Source organism: Numida meleagris, chromosome 1 (genome assembly GCF_002078875.1).
Source record: "Numida meleagris isolate 19003 breed g44 Domestic line chromosome 1, NumMel1.0, whole genome shotgun sequence".
Taxonomy (NCBI): Eukaryota; Metazoa; Chordata; class Aves; order Galliformes; family Numididae; genus Numida; species Numida meleagris.
In genome coordinates, this window is record NC_034409.1 from 34,298,943 (window position 1) to 34,323,079 (window position 24,137).

At 43.5% G+C, this 24,137-nt stretch overlaps 1 protein-coding gene across 1 annotated transcript in view; it reads right to left on the bottom strand.

Moving 5' to 3' along the window:
* The window catches only part of WIF1 (WNT inhibitory factor 1), a 43,253-nt gene continuing 20,384 nt past the window's right edge, over window positions 1,269-24,137 (bottom strand). The window contains exons 3-10 of the mRNA XM_021385087.1: window positions 20,268-20,376; window positions 16,308-16,448; window positions 12,210-12,305; window positions 10,514-10,609; window positions 8,909-9,004; window positions 5,169-5,264; window positions 4,760-4,855; window positions 1,269-2,106 (exon numbers count right to left, since the gene is read on the bottom strand). Coding sequence (XP_021240762.1) covers window positions 1,985-2,106; window positions 4,760-4,855; window positions 5,169-5,264; window positions 8,909-9,004; window positions 10,514-10,609; window positions 12,210-12,305; window positions 16,308-16,448; window positions 20,268-20,376 — 852 coding nt within the window. The 3' untranslated portion in view covers window positions 1,269-1,984. The remainder of the gene's footprint in view (window positions 2,107-4,759; window positions 4,856-5,168; window positions 5,265-8,908; window positions 9,005-10,513; window positions 10,610-12,209; window positions 12,306-16,307; window positions 16,449-20,267; window positions 20,377-24,137) is intronic.

The following is a 24,137-nucleotide window of genomic DNA, read 5'->3' on the forward strand; positions in this document are numbered from 1 at the left end:
AGCAACACTTTGTGTCTCTGAACACTAAAGTCTCAAATTATTCTATTTGAAAGAAGGCATTTGGTATTTTTAAGGAAGCACTTTCTAAGAATTTGACAGAATCAGAAGTTCAGCCAAAATTTCTAAGGAATATTAATTCAGAAATGTCTTCATTTTTTTCCTGCAGCATGTTAACTGATCTCTGCAGGCAATCTTAGCCTCAGAAAGAGCAAAAAGCAGGCAAGTGCAGCATCCATGTTTAGAAATAGCTCCTCAGGGGAGGCACTTGGGGAGGCATGAGGCCAGGGCTGGGATGGAGGTGGCAGTCTGGAGCCCACCAGCTGTAGCAGTTACACATCTAGGCCAAGAAGGCTCCTTATGTCACAAGCCTGAGCTTTGCTGCTGCCCTGCCCCAGAAGGCCACACCACCCTGCTCTTGTTAGTGCCCCAGGTGTACCATGGCTGCTGTGGCCATACTCTCCATTCCCCGGTCACATTTATCCCTGAACTGGACCCAGAGGGCAGCAAGGTGGTCTTCTGTGGGAGCAGGTTTGTGCGGTTGCATCTGCAGCCACACTGCAGGAAGGCCAGTGTAGGAGCGAGCCCTTGAGAGCTGTCCTCCCTCTCTGGCCAAAGCATGTCCTTTTGATTGGCCTCTGGATCCCTTGCTCAAATAAGACCCACAAGATAAGCCTACTAAAATAGTCTTTTCACTCATTAAGATACATTTTGTGCACCAAATCCAGTGTATTTTCTTTATTTATTTAGTAATAGGGCTCCCAGAATAGCGGTATAGCAGTCAGTATCTATTTGTTGGAATGAGTATTGTTCTCCATCTCAGAAAGGAACCATCTCCATTGCTCTCTGTCCACATCACATTATCAATGTGACTGTAGCAGAACGGAGTGCTCAGACTTCACAGAGTCTGAACATACCACGAGATGAGAGCATCGCTCTGCAATAGTATCAGTAGGAATAGATGATTTCTTTTTCATCTGCCTTTCAAAGGCAGCACCTGAAAGGAAGGCTACAGAAGAAAGTGAAAAGAGAATCTCTACGTCCAGGACTCTGATTGGGAGCGGAAGGGCCTCAGATGGGGACACAGGTAAAAACGTGACACTTCTGGCTGTGCAATGCCCAGTGCCACCGCCCAGTACCGCTACCACTGGGACAGGTGCAGCAGCAGGGAAGTGGGGACAAGAAAAGCGGTCCAACCCACCACTGGTTTATGCAGGGAAGCCATCGTCCAACCCAGCACTGATGAAAGTGGAGCAGGCCACACAGAGCAGTACTCAAAAAACTAAAGCAGCATCTTTATTTTATACATAACCATCAGTACAAAAAGTTTATTATATAGGAGCTGTTTTGTTTACAATATATTATATTGCTTCAAGCCAATGCAAAAAGTTCATACATTACAGTTCTACTTTGTTTAAAATATATTATATTGCTTAATTGGCACCACTGAAGTGTATTTTTAATACACAGAAATTTGCAAAATTTTAAGGCCAACAATAATGCTGAGTTGAGTAGTTCAATTTTTAAATTAGGTAACATTTGTTTATTTTCCTTTGGGAAAAATCTAAATACACAACAACACTGTAAAAGACACCTTTCCTTTGTCTTGGGCAAACTAAAATCTGCAATCATTGAAATGATTCAGGTTAGCATCTAGGAAATTTTCTGCTTGAATATTGTTACTTAATTTTTGGAAAATGTTATATTGCAGATATGTAATAAAAACAAATGAAATTAAAACATAACCAGAGTATAGTACAAAACACCATCCAAAGCACTGAAAGAAGAAGCCTATATAATCATGCTATAGAAGTATTTATAAAACTTAAAAGGAATAGTAAATATCAGCTCAGTGGTTTATAATGAAGCTAATAAAATTCCAGCCAGTAATCTAAACTGTAGAGAACAGCGTTTTAACATCCCATCCATGAAAGGTTAATGAAGGCTATGAACTTTGTGTAACACGAAGCGTTTCAGATGTTGGAGCTCACCAGATATAATTGGATTCGGGTGGAGCATGCCTCTCCTCCGCCTTCTTGGGTGAAGGCGTGTACTGTCTGTGCTTGGTGCTGGCCGGTCTCAGGGCACTCAGACCGCTGGCTCCGTACCCTGGAAAATTACCCAGCTCAAGAGAACAGAAACCACAGTGGCAGCCTCACGATGTGCTGCTAATATTTCAAGTGGAGACAGTCCCCCAGCTTGAACAAAGGCTTCTAATACACCTCACATGCACATGGTCCCTTCCCCTTCCTCTCCCTTGTCTTGGAAGAGCAGGATGCTGTTGGGCAGGCTTAGCCCCAAAAAATCAGGATCATCAGGCAAGCTTATCCCCAAAAGACTGGGACAGTCAGCCCACTCGGGCTGCCATCTGGTGCAGGTTCCCATCTACACAGCCCATCCGAATGTGCATGTCAGGTGTGAGCCCCAGCAAGTGTTAAGAGCCACCCTGAGCAGCCCTTTGGGGAACCCAGCATTAGCAGGGTGAGCTGTGTTCTGCTGTACAGTGGGACGCAAAGAGAAAGAGCAGCGACAACAAAAAGTTCTCAGTAGTCTGAAAGTAGTTTGAAAAAGGCTTAGCAGAGCTGCCTTGCTGTTGCTAATAAAAATGAAACACAGAACTCAAAGTCTTGTTTTGACATTATTTATAGTCTCATTTACCCATCTCACTCTGTAAAGCCCATGAAAATAACTTTGAAAAATTAAGCCCCAGGTTTAGTTTTTTAACCACTTCTTTTTAAGAAAATAGCTTTCCTGAGGAGCTGTTCATTTGATACAAACATTAACTTTCTAAGGTAGTCTTTCTAAGCCATGAGGTTATTGGCTATCAGCTGGAATTTTTTATGACTGCTGAACTCACAACTACATGGTGTATGAAGCAAGTCTCTCAAATTAACTATAGGTCTTCTATCAAGGCCAAGAGATACTTGGTTTTAGCTGAAAAATGAACTGCCATGCCACACAGACTTCAACATGCAATTTAAGCCCTATATAGGCACTCAAAATGGGAGTGAATTTTACCCTAGTCACCTGTATCACTTTCTTTGCTGAATGCAAATAATTTTGCAGTGCTAAATGCAACAGGTCTTTGCCCAAACTCCACATAATGTACACTGCAAAACCATGGAGTTGTCAATAACATACAACACCTGAATTTTCATTATAGGGTAGTGGTACTCTTTTTTTAAATTCTTGTTATAGTATAGACAATTACCTTTTCTGGGCTGTTCATTCTTAATATATACATTTTCACTTGCTATATATTCTTTATAACAAGAATATTACAATATTTTTTATCATTGCTACTGAGTAATGAGTAGTTTGCCAACAGTGTTTAAGATATATGCTAATCCTTCATGAAAGTATATACAGAATGTCTTCAGCATCTTTATCAATGACCTGGATAGTGGGATCGAGAGCACCCTCAGCACACTCACAGATGACACCAAGCTGAGTGGTGTAGTCATTATATGACAGAAGGAAGGGATACCATCCAAAGGGATATAGACAAGTTTGAAAAGTGGGACAATCCCAGACACGAGTACAGACTCGTGGACAAGAAATCCTTGAGAGCAGCCCTGTGGAGTACAACCTGTGGACATGAAAGCTGGACATGAACCAGCAGTGCGTGCTTGCAGCCCAGAAGGCCAATGGTGTCCTGGGCTGCATCAGAAGATGGCGGCCAGCAGGGAGAGGGAGAGGATTGTCTCCCTCTGTTCTGCCCTTGTGAGACCCCTTCTGGAGTACTGCATCCAGGCCTGGGGCCCCCAGCACAGGAAAAATGCGCACCTGTTGAAGTGGACCCAGAGGAGGGCCATGAAAATGATCAGAGGGCTGGAGCACCTCTACTATGAAGAAAGGTTGAGGGAGATGGATTTTTTCAGCTTGGAAAAGGCTCCAGGAAAACCTCATTTTGGCCTTTCAATATTTAAAGGGAGCTTATAAACAGGAGAGAGACTGATTTTACATGGTCTGATAGTGACAAGACAAGAGGGAACTGTTTTAGAGTAGAAGATGATCTTTGAGGTCCCTTCCAACACAAGCCATTCTATGATTCTATGACTCTTTGACTCTATGATTCTATCATTTGCTTACAAAACCTTATTGCACATGAAATATAAAATTAAGTCTGAATTTGTTACTGGATATATCCAAATGTATTTCAAATAATTCCATAATGCTTAAGTAGCACAACAAAAATTCATTTTAAATATTTCAACTTTGCTTTGAGACGATATAATTTGAATTCTGTGGAACATGGGTGAGGAAGAGTAGAAGAAAACATGAAAGTTGTTAGGCATAGATTCCGTACAAGCTTTCAAGTTTTCTCCCAAGTTTCTAAAGAGCAATTCCGTTTTTGTGAGCTTTAATCATCTTTATAACCTGACAGAACTTTATGTGTAAAAATGCCAGTCTGACACTTGAAGGCCAGCTGACTTTACTGCGGAGTGCTGTGGGACTTACAATCCACTCCGCACTGCAGGTGGAAGACACACAAGGTCACCCCAGTGGCCTGGGTGACCCCAGCTCTAGACCTTATGATACAAAGAGAAAGGAAGTAAAAGAATTTTAAACAATTTGGAAGGTTTTTAAAAAGTAGTTAGCATTATGAAGAACGTAAAATCTTTGTTTTATTGTTTGGATTAAAGAAGAAAAAGTGGAGTGTGGTATTAGTGATGATGGTGGAAAGGCTCTTGAAGCCATCATGTTCGTATGGCATCTGTAAGTGCCCCCAGCACACACCTGTTGGTTGTTTCTCACTTACTTTTATTGCAGTGCCTCCCATGCCAGCCTTCTTTGCACTGGCACTTGTTGGGCTCAACGCAGGTCCCATACAGTCCACAGCCAGGCTCGCAGACAGCTGCAACAAAGCAGGCACACACGTTGGACTTGGTGGCATTTCTCTAGGAACATCTGCAATTGCTACACTGACATGTTGACACTGACATAGGGACCCAGGATGCAGGCCAGACTGGTGGGAGGCATTTGTAAAAAGATGTCTGGTCTTATAATTCCTTGCAGCCTGGTGTGTGTTATATGCCCAGGAAGCCAATCCACCTGAAGTACTCTGACAACAGGCAGCTAGCACTGTTAGCACGTGAGAGGTCCCGTGTGAGCCCAATGTTCATCCAAGGACCGACCGAGTGCACTGGTACTTATGCTCTGGTACTTACGCTTTGAACAAAGGTCTCCTTGGTAGCCTTTGGAGCACTTGCATTTATTCTTACCCATACATTTTCCTCCATTTCGACAGGGCTGATGGCACTTACCTAGAAATTAAAAGAACAGAAACGAGGGCCTTAGTCCCCAGCACCTACTCATGACAGTTCTCTGAGACGCCTGCCCTGTGCCCAAAAACTCATCGAGCTGTGGGCTCAGAGTGTGGTCTGTGAATCTAAGTGAAGGCTCCTCTGCCAGTACCCTGTGGGCACAAGCAGAATGCAACCTGGTGGTGTACGAGCAAGATTTTAAGTAAAGGGAAACTTGGGAGCTGATAGGTAAGGCAGCCTCTTGCAGAAAAGAAGTAGATCATCTGGGCCTGGCGGCCCGTGACAAGAGGCCGTGAAGCACCACAGTGCTGTGGGTGGTGCCATGAGGACTGTTTCACGCCTCAACTCAAAAACTAAAGGCACATTACAAAAACATGCCCTTCTTTCCCATTTGCGCAGAACAGAGCATCTTTGGTGACAGTAATTAGAATTGGCAGACATTTTTCAAGGCTTTTTGTCCAGAAATTATTTTCCCTCACATTCATATGTTGCCAAAAGAAGAAGCTGGGTCTGCCCACGTATGATGGTGTGCTCGGGCCTGACTTGCCAAGAGACAGGAGATCCACACTGATGGGGCAGAGGCACATTTGAGTTCTGCTAGGCCTGATTCACACCAAGAAACCTCTGAGGGCTTCCTCACAGTTAGAGTGAAGTCCCCGAAGACCAGGCTGTCAGTCTCTTGTTAGATATGTCTGCATTCTTTACCTCACTAACTCTCTACCATCTGTAGGAGCACAGCCCCCACAAGCACAGACATCCCCAGTGCAGGGGGATGTGCTCAGCAAGCTGGACCTGTGCTTCTGGCCTCCTCAGTGGCCATAGTGACTGCATCAGCTTTCTCACTGACCTCCAACACATTTCCAATGATATTGACAGAGAGCTGCACATGATAATATGAGCATCAGAACTCTTCCTTTCCACTGCTGGTATGCTGTGCTGAAAAACTCTGGGAGTGCACTCATCTCACAATCCTAAAATGCCCCCTTGGGAACTACACACTCCCAACAGTGCTGCTTGGCTCAACTCCACCAGGCTTCTGTGATACATGTGTGTGTTGTCAATATAAAAGAAACATTTGTTCTCGATGTGCATAATTATTTTAATAGTCCTGAAGCAAGTTCACAACCAGCCAGAAGAACAAGCTGTGCTGAGGAGAGTTTCTGCAGAAGCACACTTTCCCCACAGAAGCCTCTGTAGAGGGAATCTGTGGGTATTCTAATTTGCAGGCAATTGGATCTGGAGTAATTAACGAGTGAAAGGAGCAATGCTAAGAGAATCCAGGAGTTTTACTTGATCTTGAAGTAAATCTGGAGAATGTGGGTCAAAGCATGTGGTATGGACTTCCATGGAGCTGCATTCGGCAAACACTTGGCTCAGCGCAGCTCAGTTCAATCGAGACTCAAATGTTTCCACAGAATGGAGGAAACCTTCTGCTATTAACCGATAAATGGAAAAAGCAACAAAACAGTTGGTGACAAATGGAGGAGGAGGAATTCAAAAGGAAATAAAACTAACTTGTTATCAAACTGCAACACTAATTAGAGACAATGCATGACTGTATCTAGAAAAAAATCTGGAGGATTATGAATGCTTGCTAGTACGGAAGACTGGGCCCAGCAATTTCCCGGGAGTCTTAGAGAGTGATTCAGTTATCAGATGAACACTCCAAATCTTTAAACAAGAATAGAAAAAAAACCAATCCAACTGCTCAGTTTTTGGAAAATAGCTTTCAGTCTGTTGAAAGGTTTTCTTCTCGTGTTATTTCAAGACTCCCATAACTGAATGTAGCTGGGCCTGGGTCTAAGAAAGAGTTGTGTTTCTCCTCTGGTGTTCCTAAGTCTTGTTCAGCGCTTCTTGCAGTCCTCCACTGCTGAGCTAGTGCTAGGGCAGTGCCCAGAGGTGGTAGCAGCCATCCATTCTCTACAAACAATGGCTGTCCAGCTTCATAAAGGCCAAAAGAAGAACACAGCTTTTCTTGCTCTCATTGATAGATTCCTAGTCTAGCTCTCCATACTCTGATCCTAAATATTCATCTTTCTTTTGTACAGAAACTCATTTAATATTTGTGTATTAGCTAATTTAATTTGATTTGCACAGGTAAGCCTTTGTAAGAAGCCAAAGTCATTTGCACCTGTTTCGAGCAGCGGTAGACATTAATGACCCATAGAGCCTCCAGAAGAGACCAATTAAATGGAGTACCCTAAATTATACATTCTGCAGTATCAGTTCTAAGAATTTGCCTAAAAAACCCGACAACGCTGGCATAAAATAATGTAGCATTTGAGCTTTGAACTTTATTTATTATCTGAGAAGTATCAAAAAAGTTGACTTTCAGGGGAAGAAAGAAAGAAATGAGATCCTGTCAGAGGATCAAATTTGAACTTGGTGGAAACAAAGGAAAATTCAGTGGAAGCCCACTCTGTTGTACTTCATGACCCCTGATCTGAATTTATATCAGAGGGCTATACCAGTCAAATAATTTCATAACAATACACCTTTACTGCTTCCATTTGGCTCAAATTTTCTTTAGTTGAAAAAGAGATGCAAAATTCCTCATAATGCGTAGATATATGGTGAAACATTCACCTTTTTCTACACTTAAATGCTATGCAAAACATAGATCCTAAGTTATCTGTGTCCTTTCCTTGCACAGTAATTCATTTATCATCTGATACTGGCTGGCAGTATGTTAGAGATTATTTCCATGTGTTTCCAAGGATTTGCTGCTATTCGTTTCATCGCTGTGAGAAGAGCCTGTCCCTAGTGATGCATGAAGAGCAATCACTTTTTAAACGTCCCAGGCCAAACGCTGCTGTCTGTGCTCCTGTGACAGCCCCTTGAAAGCCAGTGGGAATATTTACATCAGAAAGGTGGGGAAGCTCCACATACAGGGGAAACTTTCATCCCAGAAAGAACTATGTGGGTGTATGTTCCCCAAACCAAAAAGCTCATACACCATTCAAGTGTGAGGAACTATATAATTAATCCAATTTATCAGAGCTATGAGAAAACTCTTCTTTCAGCAAGATCAAATGCCTGACAGCTGACCTCCCAGGTCTGCTCCAGCCTGGCCACATCTACAACCCCAGCTTTACACAGCACAGCACACTTAGATTAACTAGGAGCTAAAATATTTTCAATGGCTTTGATGCTAACCTTCTGAAAATACCAAGTCTTTTGATGTTTGCGAGGCGGATTTTCAAGTTGCCGTGTGAATGCAACTTAATACATTAAGTGAAAGCTCCCAGCTCTTACAGTTCAGTCCTCTCTTCAGCACAAACCCCTCTGCTTCCATCTTAGAGCAGCCCTTTTGGAGGTATGGGCTCAAACCTAACCTGCTGTGCACTACAGTGAATTGCAGCAACTTCTGAAAATATCTGTTCCACACGGACTGGGCACAGAGCAGTGTTTGCATACTTCTGGCTTGAAGGCTGCTGCCAAGCCCAGTTACTAGTGACAGCAAAACAAGGTCGGGGTGGGATGGTCCAACAGTGAGTCAGACTTAATCAAGTAATGGTCTCAGCGGAGTCATCTGGCCCTCTGAGGGTGCCAACCAGCAGAGCCAGGTCATGCTGTATCTTTTAGACACTGACAACAGAATAAGTTGATATAAAGGAAAGCAAGCACATGGAGATGCTACTCACTGATTTCACATTGGTCTCCTTCAAATCCCGAAGGACAAATGCATTTTCCCAGATAGAAACACGTTCCTCCATTGAAACAGGTTGTTGTACAGTTTGCTGAAACAAACAAAGCAGAAATGAACTAAATCACTTACATCAACTCACTCTGGCTTGCCCTTAGTATTTTCTGCTGCTCAACCCAAATAAACATTGCAGTTGCAACAAATAAGCAATGCAGCAAAGAGATCCCCAGGGACTGGTTGTGTTACGTCTTCATCAGTCCTCACGCGTGCAGCTCGTTGAAGGACCACATCATTCCTGCTGTGTGTGGTACAAAGGGCATAATCCAGGGCTGGAAGTTACTTCAACAAGAAGACACTTCAGCACAGCTCTTAATTAAAGCTGTGGGAGATTGGAGGTTTAACAGGAAGTAAACCTTTGTAAGATTTTGCTGTGTGGTGACAGAGATGCAAGTGCTGTGTCTTTCATCTGTTAAATTGCTCACATTGTGCTATATGTGACTTTTCACCAGCCACCCGGGATTCATATTAATCTCACAGTTCTATGTCCTTGGGGACACTGGGAGCATTACACTACAGTGCACTTCTGCAATGTTTTCAAAATGCTGTAAAGGTCTCATCAAGAACTATGTTCACGCCAGAAGGGTTTTTACTCCAGCAGTTTGTACAAGTGTTCCTCAGGACCTAGAGAGGTTCCTGTTGTTTTTCAGGAAAGTCCATTAGGACCTTTTGCATTTACTGTCTACTTCATGTAGTTGTGAAGCAACAAAAGCAATGTGATCATATCATCATTTAGGTTGGATGAGACCCTTAAAGGTGACCTAGTCCAACTCCTTGCAGTGAACAGGGACACCTACAGCTACAACAGGCTGCTCAGATCCCCCCCAGCCTGACCTTGAGTGCCTTCAGGGATGGGGCATCCACCACGTCTCTGGACAACTTGTTCCAGTGTCTCTCCACACTTATTGTAAAAAACTTTTTTCTTATATCCAATCTAAATCTCCCCTCTTCTGATTTGAAACCATTTCCCCTTGTCCTGTCGTGTTCTGCAATCTTCTCTGCCATGAGCGGGTCAGTGGTATTTGTGCAGCAAACCCTTTGGCTCTCTCTGCACAGTGCTTACACTGTTCCAAATTACTGTTCTGAACAACTTCTTGTTCCTTTTTAACCCGAAGCTACAGAGCAGCAACAACAACAACAACAAAAAACAAATGGACTTTTTGTGTGTGTGTGTGTGTGTGTCCAGATGCAGAAAATTATCGTACTAATTAGTAAAACTAATTCTACTTCAGGAAACTAGAGTTCAAAGAGAGATGACTTATTTTCCTAAGTGAATGTGGTGGTAAGTCCCCCAGCCTTCAGTGGGTCAGCTAAAGAGATCTGCTGAATTACCTTTGCTCAGCTGGCGGCTGTGGCTGCTGCACGTGGAGCTGTGACAGCGCTGCATGCTCCCTGCAGCTCCCAGCCTGTGCCAGAGCCTGGACAGGAGGAATCACAACACTGTGTCCTGTAAACCTTCCTTCACCACCTACTTGGCTTTCCTAGAGGGGAATTAACATGTGGATGTCCAGAGTGGCCACAGGACCAGCGGTTTCACTGCTGTTACCTTTGTCGCAGTTGATGCCGTAGAAGCCGGGGGGGCAGATGCAGAGGCCAGGGGTGATGCAAAGCCCTCCATTCATGCAGCGAGGAGCACACAGAGCTGAGCAGCAGGGAGAAAAGGAAAATCGTCACTGGCATGACAGCAGCTTGCTATTAAATGCTCGGCATGCTGTCTCCTTAAGCTGCTTTTCCTTCTGTTGAATGAATCAAGCCACCTTTGCAAAGCACCTTTGTTAGTGGTTGCATCTGCTTTGTACAGACAGCTCTGCTTTGTACCTGCCAATCTGTATACAGTATTACTAAAATTGAAGATTGAATCTGATTCCACATATAAGCAGAAATTGCTTCTTGTATACTTCAAGTCAGTTCCAAGCTGGGGACAGCAAAATGCCTCCCTTCACCCACTGAATACATGAAATCCCCACTATACCAGTACTCCCTGTAACTGTGCTCTGGTGCTGAGCTGGTGCCTGAGCACTGCAGACAGGACTGTTTCTCCAGGGGATGTACTCAGAGGTGTCAGTAACTTAGCGGGGCTCCCTGGCAGATTCTGTGATGAACTCTCCTGCCACTGCATACCTGGCCATAAGCATAGCTGCCTGATTTAGTGGAAGAGAGCCTCTAATGCAGCCAGAGTGTCCTGAACACTCCATCTGAACCCTCTCTGGAGCCCCTGTGCCCTCCCAAGGCTCCTCTGCAGTTGTGGCCAGCCCATGAGGCTCTATGTCAAGGAGTGATGTTTCATTTGGTGGCTGCCCACAACCACTACAAGCAGCAAGGCTGGGTTTGTACTGTTGGGTTCAACAGCACTCAGACAGAGCCAGGCAGGGGTACAGGATCACCAGTGCTGTGAAACTGTCATTCCTGGTGTGTCTTTGTCCCCAGATGGCCAGGGCACAGCCCCAAGGCAAGCAGCCATGGGCTCCTCCAGCTGACAGTTTAGGGGGGTTTGGCTTTGGAAGGCAGGAGAGCATATTAACATACAAATACAAACTGCCTGGCCTCCAGAGACAAGAATAGTCCCTGCCCCTTTGTACTTAATATTTTGAATGTAGTCAAAGTGTCTGGGAGCTGAGTGAAGGGTGGTGTTGAAGTAGAATGCTCATGGGGTTGCTTTGCTCCACCTTGGGCTGTCCCAAGGAGGGCTTCCCTCTGGGGAAGGAGGAAGGAAGAGACAGGAAGAAGAGGTGCTTCCTCGCCCAGCCACACCAAATTCCTCCTACTTCACTCCTGGAAATGTTATTTGGAGGTATTAGTCAGTAATGGAAGGAAAAAGGAAACTATTTCCTTCATCTTCCTATCTTCGTTTTCAGTCTGCCTCCAAATTAGATCTTATCTCCATATAAACCAATGCAGAACAAAAGTCCCCGTGCTTGGTTTTCCAGCTAGTCTTCATTAGCAGATGAACTTTATTTAATCTTTTTGCCAGATGGGTGCTCTGTGATTAAGAACTCTCTAACTATTGTGTCAGTTTTTGTTAAAAGCAATCCCTTAGAGAGAAAACATTCTTGCAAGCAGTTAAATTTTCCATTAGAATATGCACCATGACAGAAATTTACTTAGATGTGTAGATTCAAAATAAAATAAATGCAACTTTAGAATAGGCCATTCATATTTTTAGGAGAGGCTACAATACAGCAGCTACGATTTTGTTGAGACTATGGTAAAGAGAGTGGAGAGGACTTTTTTTTTTTAATTACCTTTCTCACAGTGAGGCCCATAGAATCCATCTGGACATTCACAAACGTGTCTCTCGTTGCAAAACCCTCCGTTTCGGCATCCTCCCGGACACTCCGCTTCACAAAACATAATGACAATCTTAATTGGCTACTACATACTTCAGCTGTCACTTATCTTTCAGTAGGGCCAATAGATTCCTTTGATAAAACGATAACAGACAGGCAAATGCTGGTAGTAGTGAAGTTCAGCTAAGACTTTCTAATGAGAAATTGTTTCTCTTTTTGTTAATCTCCAAATACAGGTTTGAGCTCATGTGCAGGAAAATGAGTGATCTGCTGGATGCTAGATCATGCACACCTACTGCTCTGCTGTTTTGCTCATGAATGAGTAACATGGATGCTCTGCACAATTCAGTGCTGACTTCTCCACAAGGAAACGAGCAGGAAGCTGGTGCAGGACCTGCATCGCTGGTCAGACCTGCCCTTAGTGTGTTGGACCACTTCCAAATTTTGCAGCCTTAAGTTGACTGCACTGCAACTTGCATTGCATTAATTACTACATCTGTTGCTACTGAGGTGACAAAGTGATGAAATCTGTCTTCAAATGAAAGAGTCAGCTTTGAGGCTAGATGAAAGGAGGCCAGAAAGGAAGATGAAAGCATTCCTGTGTAGTGATCCTGTATTATCATCCAACTCTTATTCACATCTCAACTATTGATCAAACACTGGTTAAAGTGTTTGGCAACACTGACTGGATTACACAAGGATGAGAAATACATCTGTGTATGATCACCATCCTCAAAACACCAGAGCCCATCAAAAACAAGGCAAAACAATTTGAATCCAGTGGAACCCCACAAAAGCACTACTGCCAGGCAGTGATTCCTTGAAAATGCCTTCCCAGGCCTCTCACAGGCAAGAAGGGAAGCAGGAGAGGCTGAAATGCTGCATCACTTGTGACCAGCGGTACCACCGCCACAAGGCAGCTTTACAGAGTAGGCATGACCTCCTCATGTGGATGCTATGCTGTGTGACACCCTGCATGATGAGGTTAAAAATACTCTGCAGTAGACCAACACTCAGACAGAACTCTTATTGCAACCTTCTCAGCTCAAACTTGAAGATCATCCATTAGACAGCAGCTGGCTGCAATATTGGCACCATGCTTTTTTTTTCCTTTGGTCTAGCAGTGCTGTAAGTATACGTGGCTGATAACACCTGCCAACATTATCTTTCACTCCTCTCCATTGGCTTTTCACCTGCTTCCACCAAGAAGTGTTGGCACCCACCACTCACAAACTGTACAGATGTACCATTGATTCATGCCGTTTCCAAACTGAACAATACCTGAGTTCAAATTCAAGCAGTTACAACCTTTTAAGTGCCCTTGATTAAAGTGACAAGGAATATCAGAATGTCCATAAATTCAAGTGGTTCATGTCGCCTAAGACATTTTCACAGCCCACAGAGAATCTTGAAACTAACTCCTGTTAATGTAAGGGGAAATATAACTCTAAACTTAAATACATTTGAGTGGTTTTCCCTCCTTCTTTGTCAGGTGACATATCCTTTAGATTTATTCACAAACAAACTTCCTTTCTTGAAAATTTGTCTAGTAGCTGATTAGAGCCAGAGGAAGCAGTGGCAGCTCATGCTATGTGCAGTATTGCTTTCCTCACGCACTCATGGAATATCTCTCTACCGACTGAAATACAAAGGGTAACTACGAGACTAAGAAAACCTGAGGTACCAGGCAGGGGACTGGATGCTGTGTGCAAACACAGGAAGGAGAGAGGATAAAATCTGTGATTTTAAAATGCTCTTCTACCAAAGACCATAGATACATGGGGAAAAAAATGTGTTACTTTAAAAATAAAGATGTTTGCAGCGGTAGGAATAGCAGGAAAGGCTCTTTTGTCTCATTTGTTCTTGCAGTATACTCTAGGACTTATTGGAAATGTTTCTCTTCTTGTAGCCGAATGCAGAGCTGCTATTCATTAAAGAAAATACATGCTTAAATGCGTGCCATTTCAAACAGAAAAATAGGAAAACACAATTTTTTGTGTGGTCACCTCTTGGCCACAACAAAGCCTCTTCTCTGCCACAAAATTGTTCCCTCATTCTGCTCACTTCCTCTGGTGGGGGCCCCTCTGGCTGCCCACAAGAGACTGGAAACAGCGACCCGGCGCCCAGGCAGGAGGAATCCGAGCTGGTCGCCACAAGTGGCATCTCTTCGAGGGAGGAAACACACCCTACACTAATACAAACCAGTGAGGACATCCTTGTCCTTCCCAGTGTCTGTCCCCAAGTGTTGCGGAGTGCTCCCCACTGGACAGAGGGCAGCAGTGGGAGCCACCCCGACAGGCACCAGCAGAGGTGAGTTTGAAGGCTCCTACTCTGCCCACCAATGGTGTATGGAAAATCATCCTCATGTCTCTCAGCTGCTTCAGGACTGGGCCAGTCATCACCCTCAACTTTCCTGAGTTATGTGCTGCAATACTCCTAAATTTTAAATATTTTTTTTTTCAAAATAGTAATAACAATAATAACAAACAGCATAGAATCCAAAGCTTGGACAAATGCAGTGAAGAAACTGAGTTTTGAGCCCTTCCAGGAGAAGATGAATTTTTCCACAATGCAGTCCCATAACTGCTGTCCCGATTAGCTGACCCCAATGTTATTTCCAAAATTTATTAAGTTCAGTATCTTTGAACTGAACTGAAAATGGAAAAGTATGAGTCATTCTGTGTTGTGTTTACATCAAACACAACTCTGTGCAAGATCAATTTTACTTCCATTCAGCCCCCATTTTCCTTCCTATTCCCCTCTCCACCTCTTCTCCCCCTCCTCCCCTTTTCCCAGGCTAACTGAGAGCAGCAAGGCTTCAAAGCGGGCAGAAAGTCGGCCATTTATTTAGGTGTAGTGCAGGTTCAAAGAATGAACAGCTCCTACTCCTGCTGCTGCTCTTTGAAGCCACACTCTGGCCGGTGTGGAGAAGAAAGTGCGGGACTGGGAACCGACATTTAATAGGAGAAGAATAAAAATCTTGCTCTTTGCACATCATGGGTTGATTTGATGCAATCACACACGGTGTGGGATAGCTGCCTGATCTTAGATACTGATTTTTTCAATTTCCACAGCCTCAGTTCAAAGCGATAATGACAGCTGTTCCTGGTGTACTAAATTAATCCAGAAAGTCTTATTACATAGCGTTTATAGTTCATAGATGGGCTGAGTAGACAGGTTTGCTGCTTTCCAAGTAAGAACGGAGGTAATTTCACAATGCCCTTCCTCTATCAGTGCATCCTGTGTGTGTTTTTTCTTCCCTGGTGATGGCCAGGACCAGCTTCCATCACCTGCCTTGAGTATTGTTTTACTGTGCAAACAGTTCTACCAAAATCAAACCAATAACATGCATGCTGATGTGTTAATAAGAGAAGAAGGAATGCTCTAATTGGCTGTAATGTCTCATAAACTTTGTAAATGTCAAAGCAGCAACATGTGCTGCTGAGGCTGCTGAGCAGTGCTGCATCCAAACCCAAATGGTTGTCACCCTGAGCTCCAGAGGAGTGGAGCTAACTTTTGCAAAACGTTCTGATTTATGCTTTTTGGATTAACTTGGGATGTGCAAGTTCAAATGTAAAGAACTGTTGAACTATGACATCAAACAGTGTTAAGTGAAGTGTGTCCGCACTACAGATCACAGAATTGAGATCTCTAAGTTATGTATCATTTCTGAAAACATGAGCCTCAGCTTGTAAGACACTGTAGTGACTCTCCTCCAAATGCTTCAAATCATTTGTTCACCTTTGCTTCTCATATGATGTACTTCTATCAACATCCCTGAAATGATGAGCTGTGAACAGGAGGAGGAATGCCTCCAACCCAGTCTGCTAAGGGAGATATAGTTTAGAGCTAGAAAAAGCTTAGTAAACACATTAGAAACGAGCAGCAAATGTAAATAAGCAGCAAATCTACAAAGAGGCAGAACATCCTGGAGTTCAAAGCCTTTGCTACCCATTGCGTGACCACAAAATTCTCTAGCTATTATCCCTAAGGAAACAGAAGAAAGTTGGGTGACTCAGTCTGACAGTCTTGTCATGTCCTCATTAGCATTACCTTGCTGACAGGTTTTAAAGAAGATGGCGTTCTGAGGGGTCTGGAGGATGATATTGCCTTCTGAGTTCATTACGATCACGTTCACTTCGAATGCAGCCACTCCATCTTGTTTTCCAAGGCAAGGAAATCCAACCTGAACCACTTAAAGGAGAACAATAACAATAATATTTTGTGTTTACTTGCATATAGATAAAGGAATACTAAAAATAAAGATAATAAGTATTTACGTTTAAGCTTTAGAGTACCACCACTGATGAGAAGGTGCAGCACAGAGGTATGCAGGTCGCCATATTCATAGACAACAGCAGCAGCACAGGAGGTGAACCTGGGCTCCCTGTCTGACACAGCCCCATTGTTGGCGGCACAGACAGGAGTCTTAACAAACACACTTCTGCCTGCAGTCGGCAATTACCCACATGGAGGTATCTAAGGATAGGGTTTTCAAAACCTCCAAAGGGAGCTGGAAGCCTACATTTCATTTTCTAGGCTGCCTCGATCCTTCTGAATCTTACTTTCATGGGCTCTCACGTGACTTTTGCAAAAAGATCATGCACATTTCGGAGAAATAGTTGCTTCAGGTATGTTTTGCTGCTTGGGATCTTGCAGTTAATACTTAAATAAAACACTGATTTAATCAAAACTCCCTCCATAAAGTACTGGCAAGACAGTACAGTTTAATAAGATCATGGGCACAAATATTTAAAAAAATTACAGAGGCTCATCACTGTGACAGAACTTGTTAAGTGTGGTGATATTTGGAGATTGCCTTTCCAGGAAAAGTATTCAAACACTTTTGAACTACAAAGAGTCCAAGCAAATAATTAAGGCCAGTGAATCTGGAGTATTTTAATGAGGAAGCGGGCTGAGAGCTCAGAGCTCTGGAATGCTCCTCCGTGATGGTCTCATGTGATCTCACGTAATCTTCAGATGAAATGATCGTCTCTTTTCTTCAAAATTGGCTCTTCCTAGTTCCTTCATAAATTAGATCCAGCTAATAGTAATTGTTTATTCATCTCTCCTGAAGCTGGCCTGAGATTTTGGAACAAACTATTGACCTAACAGCCTTACATTTGGTTTGTTTTAAATTGCTTGTTATAAAAAGTGTTGCAAGTCATAATTGGGCAATTTTTGTTATTTGCTGCCTTGGTATAATACAGAATAATTTATTGCTGAAACACATTCTACTCCTGGTAAGTTCTGTTGCAGTTTTCATCATAAAGCAATTTAATTGTTGAGGCACTTTTACATCAATTTTTTTAAAGACATTTGCAAAAAAGCATGTAGCCATGTGGTAGGAAGAAAACTCTTACAGCAAATCAAAAGCAGTTTAAATGGTTCTTAAACTGTAGTAACCTTCTTACAGCTCAAGTGCAGGAATTAATTCAGTGCATAAATGAGGCTGTGTGTGACTTAGCTGAACAAACAGCTGTGGGGAGGAAGATGTGGCAGAAATTTGACGATGGCACTGTAGCAATTCCTAGACTTCACTGCATCATTAGCAACCCCCATCACTGTTGAGTGAGCGGAGATGTTGCTGGACCTGAAGAAGGCATCAGATGTGCCAGATCATGTGGAGCCACCTTGGCACCAGCATGCACTGGGGTGATGTTCACAGCTCATCACTGCCACCACCCAAACGCCGGACTTGGGTCTGAACTTAGAATCATGGAATCATAGAATCCTTAGAGGTGGAAGGCACATTTAAAGGTCATCTTGTCCAACTCCCCTCCCCGGCAATGAACAGGGACAGCACAGCCAGATCAGGTTGCCCAGGGCCTGATCCAACCTACCCTTAACAGTCTCCAGGGATGGGGCATCCACCACATCTCTGGGCAGTCTATTCCAGTGCCTCACCACCTTCACTGTAAAAGACCTTTTCCTTATATCCAACCTAAATCTAAGCTTGAACCCATTTTCCCTTGTTCTACCACAACGGACCCTGCTAAGGAGTCTGTCCCCTTCTTTCCTGTAGCTCCCCTTGGATACTGGAAAGCTGCTATTAGGTCCCCCCAGAGTCTTCTCCTTTCCAGCCCCAGCTCTCTCAGCCTGTCCTTGTAGGAGAGGTGTTCCATCCCTTGGATCATTTTTGTGGCCCTTCTCTGGATGCACTCCAACAGGTCTATGTCTCTCTTGTACTGAGGACTCCATACCTGTAGTACTCCAGATGTGCCCCAGAGGAGCAGGATCACCTCCCTCGACCTGCTGGTCACACTTCTTTTGATGCAGCCCAGGATACAATTGGCATTCTGGGCTGTGAGAGCACATTGCTGTCTCATGTCCAGCTTGCCATCTACCAGTACTCCCAGGTCTCTTTTGACAGGGCTGTGCTCAATCCTTTCATCCTCCCGTTTGTATTGGTAGTGGGGGTTGCCTTGACCAAGGTGCAAGACCTTGCATTTGGATTTGTTGAACCTCATGAGGTTCACCTGGGCCCACTGCTCAAGACTGTCTAGGGTCCCTCTGGATGGCATCTCATCCCTCAGGTGTGTCAACTGCACCACACAGCTTCCTTAAAGATCTGCCAGCTCTGCTCTGTGCCTTTGCCCATGAGGACAGTTTCCCAGGCAGCTTTGTTTACTAACTCCCTGAAGAGCTGGAATTTAGCTTTCCTAAAATTTAGAATCCTAATTTTACTCTTTGCCTGTCTCCTATCCTTCTGGAACATGAACTTAACCACAGCATGGTCACCAAAGCCCAGGCAGCTTCCAATCCTGATGTCACCAATCAGTTCATTTGTGTTGGTGGACAACAGTATTGCATCCCCTCTGGTGGGGCCATCTATTACTTCACTCAGGAAGTTACCCTCAGTGCATTCCAGGAGCCTCCTGGATTGCCTACAGTTCGCCATGCTGCTTTTCCAGCAGACGTCTGTGCGGCTGAAGTTCCCCAGCAGGATGAGCATTTGCAATCACGACGCCTCCTGTAGCTGGAGGTAAAAGGCCATTAGATTAAACTGTCACAGCCAAACTCAAAACAAGAGGCGGATCTTCACACAATGGGAGACAACAAACTTCTTACCACAGGGACTGGAGGTACAAGAAGTCTGTATGGACTCAAAGAAGAGCCCATACAAGTACTGGTAAGAGATTTGTAACTCATGTGTGAGTTTCAAAAAGACATCAGGAAGCCTCTGAGCAGAAGCCAGTCAGGGGTGAGGGTAAGTAGAAGTATCACATATACTTGCTTTCTTTTTGCTCTTCAAAAAAATCTGCTCATAGCCCTACTGGCCATATAACAAAATACTCCCTTGTCTAATATAGCTGTCTTTCCTCCATTATATTTCTTCATTTATCTTTACTGTAATCTTTTGGGCCTGTTCTCCTGGAAAGAGTCCGGCGGAGGGCCACAAAGATGATAAAGGGCCTGGAGCACCTCTCTTATGAAGAAAGGCTGAGTGACCTGGGTCTGTTCAGCCTTTAGAAGAGGAGTGAAGAAGGAAGGGCAGATCAACCTCTGCTGTAGAGCTGTAAGCTCCAGTGGGTAGCCGAGAGTGCATAGCCAAGGGGAAAATGGTAAATGATAAGATCCTAAACCAGAGCTTGTGTTTTCGAGCCTGAATGCCTGAGAACAGCAGCTTACACCAACTTAAAGTAAAATGCCCACAAACTGAAGCCTCTGAGAAACAGAATAATTGGATAACTATTCCTTACAGCAATCAAAGATTTTGTTCTCCAATAGTTGCACAACTTAACCAATAATAAAGTACATTAATGTTATGAAACAATTTTGCACAATTTTCTGCTGATTTCTCTACAGATAAAAGCTTCATGTGACTTGGCTCAGACAAAATACACTGCTGTAGTCAGGCGAGGCACTCACAAACCGCTCAGTGTCAAGCACAATGCAAGCATTTCTTTAGCAATAAGGTTCAAAACTGCAGTTCACATCAAGACATATAGTTTTTGCTGGATGTGGGATATTTTTTAAAGGAACACAATTTATAATATTAACAGCACAAACCTGATGGTTTATGAGGAACCATTCCAAGCAGAGGTATATTTACAGTTGGATCAGCCATGATGCCTTTATCCAAAGAGCGCAAGGACAAGAATTCGTAGAAGTACTCAGCCTATGACAAAATACATGAGAAATTGCTACGTATTTTAATTGCATTCATGTAAGTGATTATTTATATGTAGCTTATTTAGCACAAGCTACAGCAAAAAATCACTGCTTTTTATTATGCCATTCACTGAATTTATTTCCATTACTTCCCTGATCGCTTTCTTACCTAAGCATAATTTTTGGATAATTTCTTCTTATTTCAGGAATTGCAAGTGACCATACAGTAAACAGCATACTTGTATTATAGGAAGGACAAAAACATGCATACAGTGAACTGAGGTTATATAGAGAATATGTTTTTTACAGCCCACACATTTTATCTGACCACAAAAAAAACCAAAACATTATGAACAGTGGACTAATTCTTATAGCTGCTTTTTTGGGCAGAACTGACTGGTGAGCCTGGAAAACTTGCCTGCACCGTGAACACACCTTAAAGGACATGCCCACAGGCATGATGCAACTGTGGTGTGAGAACATCCAAACTTGCCTTTTGTGGATCTGCACAGCACAGTGCATTGCCCTGGGGAAATAGTTGGTGCTGAGCGATGAATGCGATGTTACAGGAGTGCTGTGCTGGGAGACATACATTGCTTACAGCTCCAGCACTGCCTGGTTCAGTTTCAGCTCACTGAGTTGTTCCAAGGGTGGAGCTGAGAGCTCTCCTACAGAGCAGGCTGCGTGTCACTTAAAATTAACCCTGACATACATGATTTCTTTGGCTATCCCCAAAAGGTGTTGGCATGATTGGAAGTTACTTCCCACCACCTTCATATTACTGCCTATATGCACTTGTGCAAATGAAGAAATTGTAGCCTTTGCTACTTTCTTCCATGGGAGCCCAGCTTCTCTGTTGAGTCACCTGCTCAGCATTTCTTCATATCTGAGGTAAAGTGGGATTCCTCTTGTCTAATGCCATGCGCCTGCAGCATAGATGCACACACCGTGTACATCTGAGATGCACGCACCTCAGCAAGTCACTGCTGTTAATGGACATTGGCACTCCTAAGGTACAGCTGCAGGTGCACTGAGCAAGTGGAAATGAGCCCTTTCCCTGAAGTCTGGCTTGTCATTTACCCTGAAGCATGTAAACGATGATTACAGGTAATTTTATCTGCTGCTCTCAGAAAAGCAGTTGAGGCCTTAGCACAGACACAGGTAAAAATGTATCTCCACACAGCAACTCATTGACAGCATACAGTATTGTTAAGCCTGCTTCTTAGCCAGGACTGTGAAGAGAGATTAAAACTAAAGTTTTACAAGAACTTTGAGCCAATAAATGGCAGTTAGTTCATGTCTGTGAGATGGCAGTCAGCATCCTTAGCTAGAAGATTAGCATTTTTCTCTCATTACCAGTTTTCCTGACTTACTGGCATGAAACCAGTGAACAGCCACAAAGATGATTAAGGGATTGGAGCATCTGGTGTACAGGAAGAAGCTGAGAGATCTGGGACTGCTCAGCCTAGGGAGGAGAAAGATCAGGTGGATCAGGTGGATCTTATCCATCCGTAGTAGTAAAGATGGAAGCAGGTTCTTCTCAGTGGTGTTCAGCGACAGGACAGGAGGCAATGGGCTCATCTGAACATCAGGAAACACTCTGTGTTACTGTAGGGTGGTTGAACACTGTCATGGGTTTCTCAGAGAGGCTGTAGAGACTCTACCTTTGGAGATATCTGAAACTCAACTGACATAGTCCTGGGCATCCTGCTCAAGGTGGCTTGAGCAGGAGGACAGGTTGCTTGATCTCAAGATGTTCTCATTTCAGCTCAGCCTCAGCCTTTCTGTGATTCCATACTAATTTGAGCAGAAGCTCTAACAGCATGTGAGAGATCAGAGCACTATAGCTTCTGCTGCCACCAGCAAAGCTTTCCGAAACTGGATAGAAAGACTGTTGTGGAATTCCTCATCAGCCCTGGCAGCACATCCACTTACTCTGTCAAGACAACAAAGAGACTCCAGTTTGTGGGAGCTGTGCTCTGCCCAAGGTTATTATGTAGGCATGGAGGCCTCAGAGGAGGCCTCACCAAACAACAGTAGGGAAGGAAGCCATGGAAGTTGTTCAGGGTGGCTTAAACACATGAAGCATATGTGGGAGGGAGACGGGACGTGGAAAGAAATAGTAAAACAGCAGATGAAAATTGAAGTCTGGGGTAATATTCAAAAGGCTGTTTTTAATTAAAAAAAAAATTTCCAACACAATATACCATGCCAAAATATGAAAACAAGCCATAAAGTCTTAGATTGTGAACATTTTTGTTTTCAAATAAAACTTTGGTTCAGAAAAATAATTATATGTCTCCACACATCTATAGAATACTACAGTGACTGAGTCAATGCTGTACTGTCTGTTTCTCATTGGTTAGCTTTGATGTTTGGTTATATCTAAACCAGGTCATAATGGGCTGGGATATTAAAACATTATGTTCTTACTATTCTAGTAAACAACAACTGGTAACTAAACCAAATAGCTCCGTTGCCATATTTCCACTCTAGCCAGGCTGCTGTAGCAGGTCAGTCTGTGAGCCAAAGCCCTGATGCATAGAAAATGGACTGGAATTTTATTTTCTGGAGTTAAATGATGCCTGAAGACATAGACAAAAAGAAAGTTAGGTGTGGGAAAGGTGACCGATTGTGCCATGAGTCACAACTCTTTCTGTCTTTCCAGGAAGGAATTCTTTTAACCAGGACAGAGGTGCAGCGGAGATTAATGCCCAAGGCAGGAGGTAAGATCTGCTCACACCTTAAAAAGATGGGAAGAGATGTTGCGCATGCAACAACCTTCTCAGGAGGAAACCCAATCTCTGCATTAGGGAAAGACACCTGCTCTCACTGTTTCTGTGCACTTGCTTAGTTTACAAAAACTGACCTCCTTGATATGGAACACTGCAGGTAGACCCAACTAGCATGACTATGAATTTATGAAACCATGTGCTACAGAGTGCATTTGCAAATCACGCGTGCTGGACTACTTTGGTCAAATTTTAACTAAAAAAATACTACACAAAATCAGTCTAGAGAAGCTGCACAGTGAAGGAGAGTAGTTCAGCTCCTCAAACCTGTCAATCCCAGGTTTGTCTGCCAGAAATCCTACCAGTTTTGAAGCAATCTGTCTTGACACAATCTCCATATCCAGTCTCCAGTATTGTCCTGGTGTAATTTGAGTTGATTGTCAATTAACTTGCATTAATCAGCATGACTGAATAGCAAACAACACATCCTCAGTAAATATTTACCATGCTTCAGCCTAGCATGAAATTTAATCATGATGTTTAATTGAAGAGATAGGCCTGTGCAATTAAAATCTGGACATTTGGGTATTGTATAGTGACTACCACAATTCATAATGTAAGTGGTCATTGTGAGTGACCTGGTAGTGCAAACAAAACGTCTTTGGATATTGCTGAGCGATAATGGGAAGAAAAAAACAATCTAGAATCCACTTTCATTTATAGAAACATTCTCGTGACTTTGCGTCTGAAGCCAGCCTATGTACTGTCTGGTATTTGAGGGGCAAAATCTGGTACTGAGGTTAAATCTTAAAGAAATGCTGTTATAAGAGGTGATGGAGGAAACTGGGTTTGCAGTAGTGTTGATCTTTGACAGGAGTGGGAGAGATTTTGGTTTTGGCTTGACTGCAGCACACACCCGAGGAAGAATTCTCCTTCCTTGTGTGTGAACGCTTTGTATGGGACCCTTAGAAATGGAGGGAAGGTGCCCTGCAGAGCCCACGGGCACAGTCTGGGGACTTGGTGCCTCCAAGAAGCA